At 33.3% G+C, this 15,307-nt stretch overlaps 1 protein-coding gene across 1 annotated transcript in view; it reads right to left on the bottom strand.

Annotated features, from left to right (window-relative positions):
• Positions 1 to 15,307, bottom strand: part of LOC127712610 (uncharacterized) — a 108,500-nt gene that overhangs the window by 25,449 nt on the left and 67,744 nt on the right. The window contains exon 5 of the mRNA XM_052219154.1: positions 9,060 to 9,102. Within this exon, the coding sequence (XP_052075114.1) occupies positions 9,060 to 9,102 (43 nt within the window). The remainder of the gene's footprint in view (positions 1 to 9,059; positions 9,103 to 15,307) is intronic.

Below are 15,307 nucleotides of genomic sequence, written 5' to 3'. Positions count from 1 at the left end.
TACTGTATTCAATGGTTGTCAAAAGATCAAAGAATACCTTGTCATGATTAAATAAAAGTTAATTGAACATTGTTCTAAAACACTAATTAGTTTGTTTTACATTGATTAAGCTCTATGTTTATTATATAATTAGGAAAGAAATTCTCAGTAAATATTTTGATTGAAATTAAAAAAAAAGTATACATTAAGTTAAAATAATTAAAAATGTAATAGCCGTATTGAATCGACTTTTTACATGTATACTTTTATGGAACAATTACTGCATATGCTAGAATCTTTTGTGACTTCATGTTTTTTTTTTAAATGTTTGATTTTTCAATTCACATTATAATAAAATTTACAAATGTAATGTGTAATTCAATGCATTACATTGCTAAAGTAATTGTAATTTAATGCATGTCTTTGATTAATGAATGTAATTGTAATTTAATGCATAGTTTTGTTAGAGTTATTGTAATATAATGCATTACATTGAAATGTTATTCGCCCCATGCCTGATTTTAACACCCAGTTATTCTCTTTTTACCAATAAAATTAGCTACATAGTGTCCAAGTGACCAAATACGATATAATATATGTATAATTGTCAGTAATCTTTATATAGGGTGAGAGCGAAGATCGAATCTCCATATGGAATTAAATGACCCCATATATATCGCATAAGGTCACGAATTCATCTTACCGACTATTTCAACTTGTTAGCTTTGAGGATGTACTTAGATGAGGTTTTGGAAATTTGTGTCAGATATTCGGACTACTTGGTTTTCCTTCGATACAGGGTAAAATAGTTTGCCCCATAACACCCATTTTCTATTTATAAAAGACTTAAATAGCTCATAAAAGGTCATTTCCCAAAATTTAAGCAGATGCTTGATTTTTTTCTTTCGATTTGCGACCCAAATAATATCAATGCATATGTAAAGTAAAGTCCGAGTCAGCCTTTTCCCGCCGTATTTTAAAACTCAAATATCTCAAAAAGGAGCTCCATAACCTATAATTATAACAATGTTTTTAGTTTATTTTGTTCCTTAACTGATGCTCTTTCGACTCATAGTCTTAATTTTAATTTCTTGATTTTTTAAATTTCACTTTAGTACATCCTTAAATGTGATTTATGAATTTATTTCAATCATTCATCCTCAATTTTTTGTTTGTTGAAACCTTTAAGGTGTTTCCTCAACATCGTGGTGTTTTTATAAAGGGATGTAACACTACTACTGATCGTGTATTGAAATAAGTCCCGCCTACTAACCCAATATAGAATACACACTGTTTCCTCGCGGTTGCATTTAACGAATCATATTCTTAGGAATGTACAGGAGGTAAGATAATATATTAATATCTTACCTCCTTTACCTTCCTAGGACTATGTGAATCATGTCAGTGTCTAAATGATGCCGCGAACTGACTTATATTTCATTCATTTATAAAGATGACATTGGCACTCCCCGTTAGTTTTTATTGATCTCTTTAAACCTTGGCATATTTACTCTTTAACAACCAAATACAACTTTATTTTTATTCATTATTGTAGTTCTTTTGGGTTTGCCGGGATGTTGAAGTTGAAGGTTCACACGTTATCTTTGAATGTCGCCCGTTACCATGGTAACAAGGTCGGCAGTTCTGAGACACACAAAAAAGAAGCTTGGAGATTATCAAAATTAGTTCTGGGTATGAAAGTTTCTTGAGAAAAAATCAAATTCATTTAAACTAAGTTTTATTAACATATTTTCATTTGTTAATGAATATATTAGATACTGGTACCTTAATTATCCCGTCATCGTTAACATTAGTATAGAACATATATCATGATTAATTGTGTTAGTACACGTATGTTCATTAATCCGGATATAATTTATGTCTTCACCTGAATGATTTTTTCATACTAATTGCTTTGTTTACAAAATAGCTAGATAACACGTGTAGTGCTTTATAAGGAATATACACGATTGTATCTGATCTGATATGGATTAGCCAAAGAATTTTTTTAAAATAATTTTTTTTCGAACGATTATTAATATGCCGTTATTTTATTCTGTTGTGAATATTTGTTTGTAAAAGAGAAAATGTGAATATTCATATTGAATATAAATATTTGGTGCATTTTCAGCCTTATTTTTTTCCTATTTTATGCACAGCGTGGACAAAATTGAAAACTTTTCAATATATATACATATATATAATTCGTCTAAACATCAGCCCAACAATGTTAAATCTATAAATTTGCGTTAGCAACTTTTTTGTTCTTCCCTCGCCGGGATTCGAACTTATGCTACTGAGATATCGTGGCACCAAATCGCATTGCACTAGCGCTAGACCACTCGACTACCTAGGCTCTTAAAATAGAGCTTTCGGTGGCCGGGTGTTACCTTTCCTCGTCAGTTTTAATCTAGCGTCGTAACACAGTACATGATATATAAGGCATGAAGATGGAATAGTTACAGATCAGCTGAATTATCTATTGTAAAGGATCCTACAAATTAATGTAAGATGCAGTCACAGAAATAATTATATTATAAGTACGTCTGAACCAGTAAAGACTCTACAACAGATTTTATCCATCGGATCACCAGCAGTGATGGTGACACAAGGCTGAAAATACATTCTGTATATATAATTCGTCTAAACATCAGCCCAACAATGTTAGATCTGTAAATTTGCGTTAGCAATTTTTTTGTTCTTCCCTCGCCGGGATCCGAACTCATGCTACTGAGATATCGTGGCACCAAATCGCATTGCACTATATATATAAGTGCCTCAGAATTTAACTTTAACACACTAATGAGTTTTATAAAAATAGTTGTTATATTTTATATATTCACGCAATATTTCGCTTCACAAATTAGCTTCATCAGGCGCGTGCAGCCAACCAAGTACAAAATCAATCAAAACAAATAGTTTTTTACTTAAATAGAATGAAGTTCAGGATTTATTCATTTGGTTTTGGGTAAAACTGTTTTTCATCTCTCTCATTCAGTCCACCAGGTTCTAGAGTACGTAGCTGATGCATCCAGAATCTCTCTCTCTGTCTCTGTTTTCTACTTTGGGAGTCCCAATTTTGGTTTACCTCTATTATTTGAAAGGTGATATTTTCAAAAGTATGTCCTGTTCTTAAGGTGTATCGTGATTGGACAGTTTTTTTTTATATAAAAATACCGGTGATTGTTAAGTCTGATGTTGAATTTAGTTTCTGTTTCGTCATCATACTGCAGCTTGCTAGTTCCACAAGTAAGAATATAAATACTATTATCCGTTTTACAATTAGATGTAACATAAATGTTGTATCGCTGCTTTGCTACTGTGCTGCTGAAAGAGTGGTCAGTGTTGGCGACTTTACAGCACTTATGAAGGTCAAAGTTGTTATTCTTCTTTCAATGACAGAAGAGTTACACCACTCATTATAAAAAGTACACAGACACAGAAAAATACTTTTTTTGCGCCTGGCTCAAGTCAGGAGCCTCTGGCCTTTGTAAGTCTTGTATGTTTATTAATTTTAGTTCATTTATATGTTTCGAAGTTTAGTATGACGTCCATTTTCAGACATTTTTATTAAGGGGCCAGCTGCGGCCCACCTCCGGGTGCTTGATTTTCTCGCTGCGTTGAAGACACATTGGTGGCCATCGGCTGTTATCTGCTCGTTGGTCTGGTTGTTGTTTCTTTGACATATCCCCTATTTCCATTCTCAATTTTATTAGATATAGGAAGATGTGGTATGAGTGCCAATGAGACAACTCTCCATCCAAGTCACAATTTATAAAAGTAAACCATTATAGGTCAAGTTACGGTCTTCAACACGGAGCCTTGGATCACACCGAACAGCAAGCTATAAAGGGCCCCAAAAAATGACTAGTGTAAAACCATTCAAACGGGAAAACCAACGGTCTAATCTATATAAAAAAACGAGAAACGAGAAACACTTATGAACCACATCAACGAACGACAACTACTGAACATCAGATTCCTGACTTAGGACAGGTGCAAACAATTGCGGCGGGTTTAAACGTTTAAATGGTACCAACCCTTCACCCTTATCTGAAACAATAGAGTAACATCACAACATACAAAGACACACTATAAAATATCAATTAGAATGGCTTAACTCAATCAAAAGACTTAGTTACACAAATGAACATACACTGAACGAATAAATTTGATATATAATACAATGCAATACAAAGTTCATAAAAATAAGGGATGAATAATTAAAGTAAAAGTATTATGCCGCTGTGAAATGCTAAACAACCCCAGAAAAACATCAACTTTGAAAAAAAATTACGCCATTTGCATTATCAAACTTTTACACAGGTAAAAGAAAATAATTTTGTTGGTTAGTATACTTCTACTTCTGTCTGTATAACCTATCGTTTAGGAACACCAAGAAACTTCTTGTATATCAATAAAACTATTCTAAAACTTGGTACATGTACAATTTTATTGCATGTTTTAATATGTGTGTCGAAAGTAGCTAATGAAGCTTATATGTATGTTGACACTAACCTGAATGAATTATCAGACAGAGTGCTGGTAAATACAAGAGTCACGGTGGCTTTAATTTTAAGAGACAACATATAGTAAAATACCGAGGGCACGACAAACAGTTTTGGTGAATTCAAATCAGCAACTGCTCATTGCGAGTGGTGATAGATTTATAGTTGATTCCATCAACCATTGAATAAAATTTTCAATGAACTCAACTATTACACGACTTAATTGTTTATCATTCCAAATCTCATTCTCTGTACATTCTGCTTTGCCCGGTCTTACAAATTCGTACGATTTACTCCTGGCAAATCAATATGAAATCGTATGTTTCATTATTGCAAGTGTTTGGAATGTTCAGTTTTGAACTTTGACCTTGCTTTAATGATAATTCAACTGTTCGAATTATTAACGACCGTGCCAGTCAGAACGTACAGATAATAAGATTTCGAATGATACAATAAAGTCCTGTATTTGGTTGGGGCACACACGTCCTTAACTAAGAGGATTTTTGAAAAATCTCACTCGCCTATTAGAGTTACGATACAAATAAACTTATATCAAAAGGACAACAAACTTTATAAATATCAAATGAAAAATTTGGATAAAATTGTAAAACAAGGAAGTAAGATCTGATCTGATATGGATTAGCCAAGGAATTTTTTTAAAATAATTTTTTTTCGAACGATTATTAATATGCCGTTATTTTATTCTGTTGTGAATATTTGTTTGTAAAAGAGAAAATGTGAATATTCATATTGAATATAAATATTTGGTGCATTTTCAGCCTTATTTTTTTCCTATTTTATGCACAGCGTGGACAAAATTGAAAACTTTTCAATATATATACATATATATAATTCGTCTAAACATCAGCCCAACAATGTTAAATCTATAAATTTGCGTTAGCAACTTTTTTGTTCTTCCCTCGCCGGGATTCGAACTTATGCTACTGAGATATCGTGGCACCAAATCGCATTGCACTAGCGCTAGACCACTCGACTACCTAGGCTCTTAAAATAGAGCTTTAGGTGGCCGGGTGTTACCTTTCCTCGTCAGTTTTAATCTAGCGTCGTAACACAGTACATGATATATAAGGCATGAAGATGGAATAGTTACAGATCAGCTGAATTATCTATTGTAAAGGATCCTACAAATTAATGTAAGATGCAGTCACAGAAATAATTATATTATAAGTACGTCTGAACCAGTAAAGACTCTACAACAGATTTTATCCATCGGATCACCAGCAGTGATGGTGACACAAGGCTGAAAATACATTCTGTATATATAATTCGTCTAAACATCAGCCCAACAATGTTAGATCTGTAAATTTGCGTTAGCAATTTTTTTGTTCTTCCCTCGCCGGGATCCGAACTCATGCTACTGAGATATCGTGGCACCAAATCGCATTGCACTATATATATAAGTGCCTCAGAATTTAACTTTAACACACTAATGAGTTTTATAAAAATAGTTGTTATATTTTATATATTCACGCAATATTTCGCTTCACAAATTAGCTTCATCAGGCGCGTGCAGCCAACCAAGTACAAAATCAATCAAAACAAATAGTTTTTTACTTAAATAGAATGAAGTTCAGGATTTATTCCTTTGGTTTTGGGTAAAACTGTTTTTCATCTCTCTCATTCAGTCCACCAGGTTCTAGAGTACGTAGCTGATGCATCCAGAATCTCTCTCTCTGTCTCTGTTTTCTACTTTGGGAGTCCCAATTTTGGTTTACCTCTATTATTTGAAAGGTGATATTTTCAAAAGTATGTCCTGTTCTTAAGGTGTATCGTGATTGGACAGTTTTTTTTTATATAAAAATACCGGTGATTGTTAAGTCTGATGTTGAATTTAGTTTCTGTTTCGTCATCATACTGCAGCTTGCAAGTTCCACAAGTAAGAATATAAATACTATTATCCGTTTTACAATTAGATGTAACATAGCTGTTGTATCGCTGCTTTGCTACTGTGCTACTGAAAGAGTGGTCAGTGTTGGCGACTTTACAGCACTTATTAAGGTCAAAGTTGTTATTCTTCTTTCAATGACAGAAGAGTTACACCACTCATTATAAAAAGTACACAGACACAGAAAAATACTTTTTTTGCGCCTGGCTCAAGTCAGGAGCCTCTGGCCTTTGTAAGTCTTGTATGTTTATTAATTTTAGTTCATTTATATGTTTCGAAGTTTAGTATGACGTCCATTTTCAGACATTTTTATTAAGGGGCCAGCTGCGGCCCACCTCCGGGTGCTTGATTTTCTCGCTGCGTTGAAGACACATTGGTGGCCATCGGCTGTTATCTGCTCGTTGGTCTGGTTGTTGTTTCTTTGACATATCCCCTATTTCCATTCTCAATTTTATTAGATATAGGAAGATGTGGTATGAGTGCCAATGAGACAACTCTCCATCCAAGTCACAATTTATAAAAGTAAACCATTATAGGTCAAGTTACGGTCTTCAACACGGAGCCTTGGATCACACCGAACAGCAAGCTATAAAGGGCCCCAAAAAATGACTAGTGTAAAACCATTCAAACGGGAAAACCAACGGTCTAATCTATATAAAAAAACGAGAAACGAGAAACACTTATGAACCACATCAACGAACGACAACTACTGAACATCAGATTCCTGACTTAGGACAGGTGCAAACAATTGCGGCGGGTTTAAACGTTTAAATGGTACCAACCCTTCACCCTTATCTGAAACAATAGAGTAACATCACAACATACAAAGACACACTATAAAATATCAATTAGAATGGCTTAACTCAATCAAAAGACTTAGTTACACAAATGAACATACACTGAACGAATAAATTTGATATATAATACAATGCAATACAAAGTTCATAAAAATAAGGGATGAATAATTAAAGTAAAAGTATTATGCCGCTGTGAAATGCTAAACAACCCCAGAAAAACATCAACTTTGAAAAAAAATTACGCCATTTGCATTATCAAAATTTTACACAGGTAAAAGAAAATAATTTTGTTGGTTAGTATACTTCTACTTCTGTCTGTATAACCTATCGTTTAGGAACACCAAGAAACTTCTTGTATATCAATAAAACTATTCTAAAACTTGGTACATGTACAATTTTATTGCATGTTTTAATATGTGTGTCGAAAGTAGCTAATGAAGCTTATACGTATGTTGACACTAACCTGAATGAATTATCAGACAGAGTGCTGGTAAATACAAGAGTCACGGTGGCTTTAATTTTAAGAGACAACATATAGTAAAATACCGAGGGCACGACAAACAGTTTTGGTGAATTCAAATCAGCAACTGCTCATTGCGAGTGGTGATAGATTTATAGTTGATTCCATCAACCATTGAATAAAATTTTCAATGAACTCAACTATTACACGACTTAATTGTTTATCATTCCAAATCTCATTCTCTGTACATTCTGCTTTGCCCGGTCTTACAAATTCGTACGATTTACTCCTGGCAAATCAATATGAAATCGTATGTTTCATTATTGCAAGTGTTTGGAATGTTCAGTTTTGAACTTTGACCTTGCTTTAATGATAATTCAACTGTTCGAATTATTAACGACCGTGCCAGTCAGAACGTACAGATAATAAGATTTCGAATGATACAATAAAGTCCTGTATTTGGTTGGGGCACACACGTCCTTAACTAAGAGGATTTTTGAAAAATCTCACTCGCCTATTAGAGTTACGATACAAATAAACTTATATCAAAAGGACAACAAACTTTATAAATATCAAATGAAAAATTTGGATAAAATTGTAAAACAAGGAAGTAAGACAATCCAGTTTTTTGCAGAATGTATAATGTAAGGCGAATGTTTATTAACGTTACAACTTTTCTTTCAATAAACATGCTCAAGCTATGAGCTAATAGGCATCAGTTTATGATATATTTTTTTACTCCAAATGTAGGACAGTTTCAAGGGTTAAATATAATGCAATATATCAAAATTGACGCTTAAGGTAGTTCAAGGGTATACCGCCATCTTGAATTGTACAATCACAGTAAATAATCGGTCTAGTTCTTTGCCCAAATCTGCAAATTTGGAGACAGATTTGCAATTTATTGGTTACACTGTTTATTTATATAAAGAAAACTTAGTTATTCATTGCATTATCGAAAATGTTTTAACAAATACCAAATATTTGTGCTTTAAGAATTAATTTTTCAAATAAGCCATTCAAGGGGAGATAACTCTCTTAGTACAAAATTTATACTGGACATATAGGGAAATTTTCATTTTTTACTTGTAGCAAGAAAACAACTTCGATGACACCATTTTTTCTTTTTATTTTCTTAAAGCATATTATAAAACCTATCTTCTCATATTTTATTTCAAAATTCTGTCTCATAGATTTCTTTATATGCACACAAATGTGTTTTTTCATGAACAATCTAAGCAAATTTTGGCAATTTTGAACAACTCGTACCTTGAAAAATAGTGCGATGACCCATACTTTTTATCATTTTTTTTAAAAAAGCATAGTGAAATCTTCATTTTGGCAAAGTATAAGAATATTCTGTCATTTTTTTTCTATACCCCTGAACTACCTTAAGCAGCTTGACTTACGATCTGGCTAATACTTCATCACTGTCACTGGGACATTGTTTATCTACAATTATAGAAACACACCATATATACATTCCATATATACATTCTTGGTGAAAGCAGAATACGTCTAAATCGAATGAAATTCTTATTTCGACGAATATCATCTCAAATAAAATATTCACAATGAACCTTTAAATTGCAATGCACTTATTAATAAAATGATTAAGGAAAATATACTCTGCCAAAAAAAAAATACAAAATACAAAACGCATATTGGTTTAAAAAAAAATAATACATGTATTTTGAATTAAAATATATACAATTACCAATAAAGATATTAACTCGAAACGTTTTAGTTAAGAAGAGAATAGTCAATTCCGCCGAAATTGATGAAAACAAGTCAAATTTATCACAATAAGAGTTACTGCCGGTGCAATTATAATAAGTAGCGTGTATAACCACTTCTCGCTGTTAAGACTGCTACGTATCTCCTCGGCGTGGATGATATCAACGTTCTAATAATGTTGCTTAAAATTGCACGCCATTCTTGCTGCAACATTTTTCGGAGCAAGGACCTGAGAAGCGGGTTTGATGCTTGCGCACACGTTTATCCAGTAGGTCAAATAAATGCTCAACAGGATTCAATTGCGGTCATTTGGAAGGTCAAGGTAGCACATTCATGTTATTCTACTGGAGGTTGGCGATTGTTTAACAAGCTCTATGATGCCTTAGCATTGTTCTGCTTAATTTAATTTCTCTGTCGGTCAATAACATGCATAAGGTGGGGTTTAAGAGTTTCGTTTTTGAGCCATTAAACTACACAGGACATGTTTCAATTTTGTTTTACGGTCATCGGAGATAGCCGCTCACATCTTGATACTTCCTCCATCGAAGCTATCCACTGGTCGGACATACAAGAAGGCAAAACGTTCATTCAGTCGGCGGTATACACGCGTTTTCTAATCACTTATGTCAAACAAAAAACGTAACTCATCACTAAACCAGATTCTGCGTCAGTTGCTGAATGTCCAGCTTCTTAGTCAATTGCATCATTTGACACTATTCTGTCTGTCTAATGGCCTCACAACGGGTCTCCTGGATCTAATGCCTTATTGTCGCAGTCGATTGCAGACTGTTTGTGAGATGATTTTTCTCAATCCTGGTATCCCAACTTCCCAACTTCAATGAATGTTGCGGGAATGGTTCGATTCCGTAGATGAAACACTCGGATGTACCGATCCTTCTTCCTGAGCGGTCTTTAGAAAAGACAGGCTGCTAGAATCTGTTCCAAAGTTGCGAAATTGTGATCTTGTTAAATATTTACAGTTATTACTACTCCACTGTGGGAAACTCTAGCCTGTAGACGGCCAAAGACGATATTGAAAAAAACAGGGTCCAACCTTGGCGTGACCATGGTGACAGCATGTTAACGTTGTGGTGAAGTAAATCTTCAAAAAACTATGTCCTAAATATATGCGCAAAAGTGTAACAGTTGAGTTGATCACATAATTCGCGGCTTAAAATACTATACATGTGCCTGCACTTTTAGCAAGCCAATTCAAAAGAACGGACAAATATAGCTAAAACCTTACCTGTAAAAAATCGATGATTCAATTGACCGTTTCATTTTGTAAAATATGTGTTTTGCATTTTCAAAAATTCATCCGAGCTATGAGTTTCTGTTTTTGAACAGTATAACTTGTACTGTAAGTGCTCTTCCAAACAGTAGCTCGTTGAAATCGAAATATCTAAATTTAGAATTTTTTTTTTGCATTTTTCCAGAATATATAAAAGCAAAAAAGATAAACATTACTTTGAATTGACTAAATGGTGTTCATTAATACGCCTCTCCCCCCCCCCCCCAAAAAAAAACATGAAAAAAAAACAAAACAGAAAAAAAAAATACATAGATATAGACAAAATCAACGTACATAGTACAGGCAATATCAACATATATTTTTCATATGTTTTATATATTATAATACAAAATATCTGACGCCACAATGGAAAAGTGATGACGTCAAAAATTCAAGCGGGGCAGATTCTCTGGTCAACCGAGACCGATTTCCAAATAGCGATAAGGTGTATGCTTATGTTAATACATCACAGGTCAACTAGTGTAGCTCATTCATTCAGAAAAAATCGATTTGAACTCCGTAACATATAAAGGAACTAAAAAAATAAATACAAGACCAACAAGGGCCATAGGCTCCTGACTTGGGACAGGCGCAAATGACACAAAAAATGCCATCTCTACTCCTGAGAATTATTTTTCACTACCTAACTTTTGTGAATGAACTCTATCCCATCTGCCCCCTATTCCAAAGGCAACAACTGTCAAAACTTCTGAAAAAAATAATACTTAGATTTTATGAGTCCGCAGAACATTTTCTTGATTATCTGCAACTATTAGATACCTTCATAATGTTGCCTGGACCTAATAGAGAAAGAGACATGCAACTAAATTAATTTTTAATTCCATTTTCCCGCAGTTTTCACCTCTGAATACATTGCTATATTTTTAAAGCATTTCTCTGTTCAAACATTGGTTTACAATTTTCAGGATTTGAACATTTTTTATTCCTGATATTTTATCATCAATAATTTCTGTGTAGTTGGAAAGGAGACTTTTCATAAGGTGAAATAATATACATTGTTGTATTTTTGTTATGTTTCCAGAAAAAAACCTTTAAAATTCCATTTTATCAAAGAATCTTAGTTAATGATTTTTTTCATGAAATGTGGATTCATTCCGATCATGATGCACGACATATCAGAACGGGAGCAAATCAAGGATTTAATTTTAATTAGATTGGGTTCATTCTTTATTAAATTCATACATTTCCTGTATCTAAATATTCAAATAAAATGTACTTTTAAAAAAACATATTTGGAAGAAACATATATCAATTGTATTGTATTTTGATGAGTTTATACTACCAATTATTACTTCACTACAGATCAATTTAGCACTGATTTCACTGACGATTTAGTTATTGTTGAACATTTTTAGAAGTTTTTTAAAAGTCCCTTTAAGTCCCAGATCTGGCATGCAAGCAAAGTGAGCGATTTTTTTTTGGAACCGCACGGTTTTGAATATTTGGGGCCCGAAATATTTTCGTGTGTGATAAGGCAAGATTACTCATTTTCACTTAAATAGGAGCCAAAATAATCCAAAATCTGCCAGGCACCCCTTTCCCATCTCAGAATCAAATTGTTGTCTCCTTGGGACTTAGGACTCATAACTTGTATTTGAGAACTTACATTCTTATACCTACCTTTTTTATCTTGAATATAAGATAATTTTGTTTATTAAAATATTGTATATTAAGTTAAATAAGATAGCTTTGATGATTGATTTATTCAATATCTTACTTAATTGATAAGATAGCTCAATTAGTTTATATATAAGTTGAACATGGAACAAAAGGTCAATGTTGCAGTGTTTTATTGGAAGATGCAAGGAAATTGCGCATAATTGCAAGCAGTGCAACTAAATTGCCAATTAAAGACAAACTGATGCAACATCATTTATCCGGGAACATTTGCATCCCAAATTCACAGATAATAAATTCACGAGACATGGCTCTTAGCAAGAGTCTGTGACTAAAGAGCACATAGGGTCGCTATGAAGTATCTTTTTAGATACTGGCATATATGTCTCAATTGAAGAGCAATTGCTTTTTAGTAGTCCAGGTGGAATTTTAAAGGATGACACATTACTTGAAGTTTAATGTCCAGTTCGAACAAAACGGATTACACTTGAAGAACTGATAAATGGTGGGAAATATGCGTGTTATTAAAACCACAGAAAGACATTATCAAATAAAAGTCAAAGGAAGTAGGGGTTATTACATGTAAAAAGAAAAATACCAAAAATACCGAACGCCGACGAAAATTCGAAACGGAAAGTCTGTAATCAAACGTCAAAATGAAAAGCTCAAACACATCAAACGAATGGATAACAACTGTCATATTCCTGACTTGGTACAAGCATTTTCTTATGTAGAAAATGGTGAATTATACCTGGTTTTATAGCTAGCTGAACCTCTCACTTGTATTACAGTCGCATAAAATTCCATTATATTGACAACGTTGTGCGAACAAAACAAACAAACATAAAAGGTAAACATGTCAAAAATTAGAATACAGCAGTCACCATTATGTATAAGAACAGAGTCACGTCTTATGTAACAAAGAAACTCAAAAAGGCATATACACAAAGCACATAAATGCAAAAATTGACGATAAGCGTGTGGTATTACTATATATTTTCACTTCGTACTATGAACATCAAAATTTTTTTTTTTGTAAAAATATTTCCTTTCTCTATTGGAACTGTACACGTATACCTAACAACAAAATTATTTTCATTTACCTGTGTTTAAAGTTATTGCAAATGGCTGATATTTTTGTTCGAGCATATTGTTTTTCTTAAATTGTTTAACATTTCATACCGATATAACATGTTACTTTTATTATTCTTCCCTTAGTTTTTTTTTTTGTATTTACATTGTTTCATAGGTCAAATTTATTTGTTCAGTGTATGTTCACTGGTGTTAATTTGGGGCCCTTTATAGCTTACTGTTCGGTGTGAGCCACGGCTCCGTGATGAAGACCGTACTTTGACCTATAATGGTTTACTTTTATAAATTTTGACTTGGATGGAGAGTTGTCTCATTGGCACTCATACCACATCTTCTTATATCTACATAGCACAATAAGACAATGACGGGATGTATAAGTACAGAGCCATGTCAAATGGATATAACAAAAACCGACAAAAAAGTAAGAGTAATATTCATAAAGACAAAAAAAAAGTAAAAGCCCAAAAATTCCGAATTCCGAGGAAATTCAAAAAGGAAAGTTCCTCATCAAATGGCAAAATAAAAAGCTAAAACACATTAAACGAATGGATATCACCGGTCATATTCCCAACTTGGTACAGGCATTTTCTTACGTAAAGGTTTTCTTTGTCTACTTTCGGGTTCTTGTCTCGACAGTTTTCGTCTACCGGGTGTTGTCTGGCTGTCATAAACAAGATTTAATTTCGGATAAGGATTTTGTTCAGTCGGAGTTCCTTCCAAACAGTGTTCCGAGCATACGAAAACTTGCTTTGAAAGTGTTTTTTCTATTTAAAGCTTTAATCCACTGCAATCTCTTTGTCTCATTAGCGGCATAACATGTATTTTAAATGGAACCAAACAAGAATACTCGTCGTCATTTCCATATAATTCATAAAAAAATACTTTCCAAGCTTTTAATGTACGATGATTGTTATAAAATTTATTAACAACACCTTTTCTTACATTTTTCGTTATTTGCCATGGTCATATGTACGTGACATATGTGAAATAAGAACGTTATACATGACCAATAATCATATAGATTAGAAATTACACGTGCGTAATCATTCACGAGTGCTAAGACTGACGTACCACGTGACCTGTTAATGGCAGCGAACATGTTTTTGAGATAGGACATGGATAAACCCGTGTATGGAACCACTAATTCAGGTTCAGTCAGAAAGACTATTCAAGAAACTAGTACATATTTCGAACACAATAGTTCCTACGCATAGCTGTATCTTTGTCAATAGATGAAAAATTTGGGTAGTTTTGATATCATATAAAAGCGTGGCAACTTGGAATTACTGTATAATCATTGAATTGAATTTCTTTTGAATAATAAAAAGATATATACTATTATTACAGGAGTGGCACATTTGCCCTTTTGTTCAGACCAGAAGTACCTGTTTTTGTACTATAAAACTTGTAGTAACTAGTACGCTCTAATATTCAATTAAAGGTATATTCTGTTACGCCTTTCCTGAATTTATATAGTTCGTTTGATTATATTCTTAATCTGTTTATGTATTCCAGTCTAGGAGGATTATTCATCGTTAAACCGTATAGAATGTCAAAACATCGTATCATCGTTACCTTTCCTTTTCTTACACGTACCTCGAACTGAATACTGCAAGGTCATCTCAGTACTGGAGAACATTCGGAGGACAAACGTCATCTAGGACACAATTCTAGTTAACCACAGAGTGAGTTACATTTATAACTTTGTATTTGATGCCTTCAAATCGTTCTTCACTTAATTGAACTCTTTATCCGTGATATACTGGAAACTTTACCTTTAATAACTGCAGCTTTATTTCGCGTTCTATGGACTTTGCTATTGTCTACACTTGACATAAAATTGAGAATGGAAATGGGGAATGTGCCAAAGAGACAACAACCCGACCATAGAGCAGACAA

This window comes from Mytilus californianus, unplaced genomic scaffold, assembly GCF_021869535.1.
Source record: "Mytilus californianus isolate M0D057914Y unplaced genomic scaffold, xbMytCali1.0.p SCAF_8, whole genome shotgun sequence".
Taxonomy (NCBI): domain Eukaryota; kingdom Metazoa; phylum Mollusca; class Bivalvia; order Mytilida; family Mytilidae; genus Mytilus; species Mytilus californianus.
Note: the sequence above shows the minus strand (reverse complement) of the source record. Positions and strands in the feature narration are given on the sequence as shown.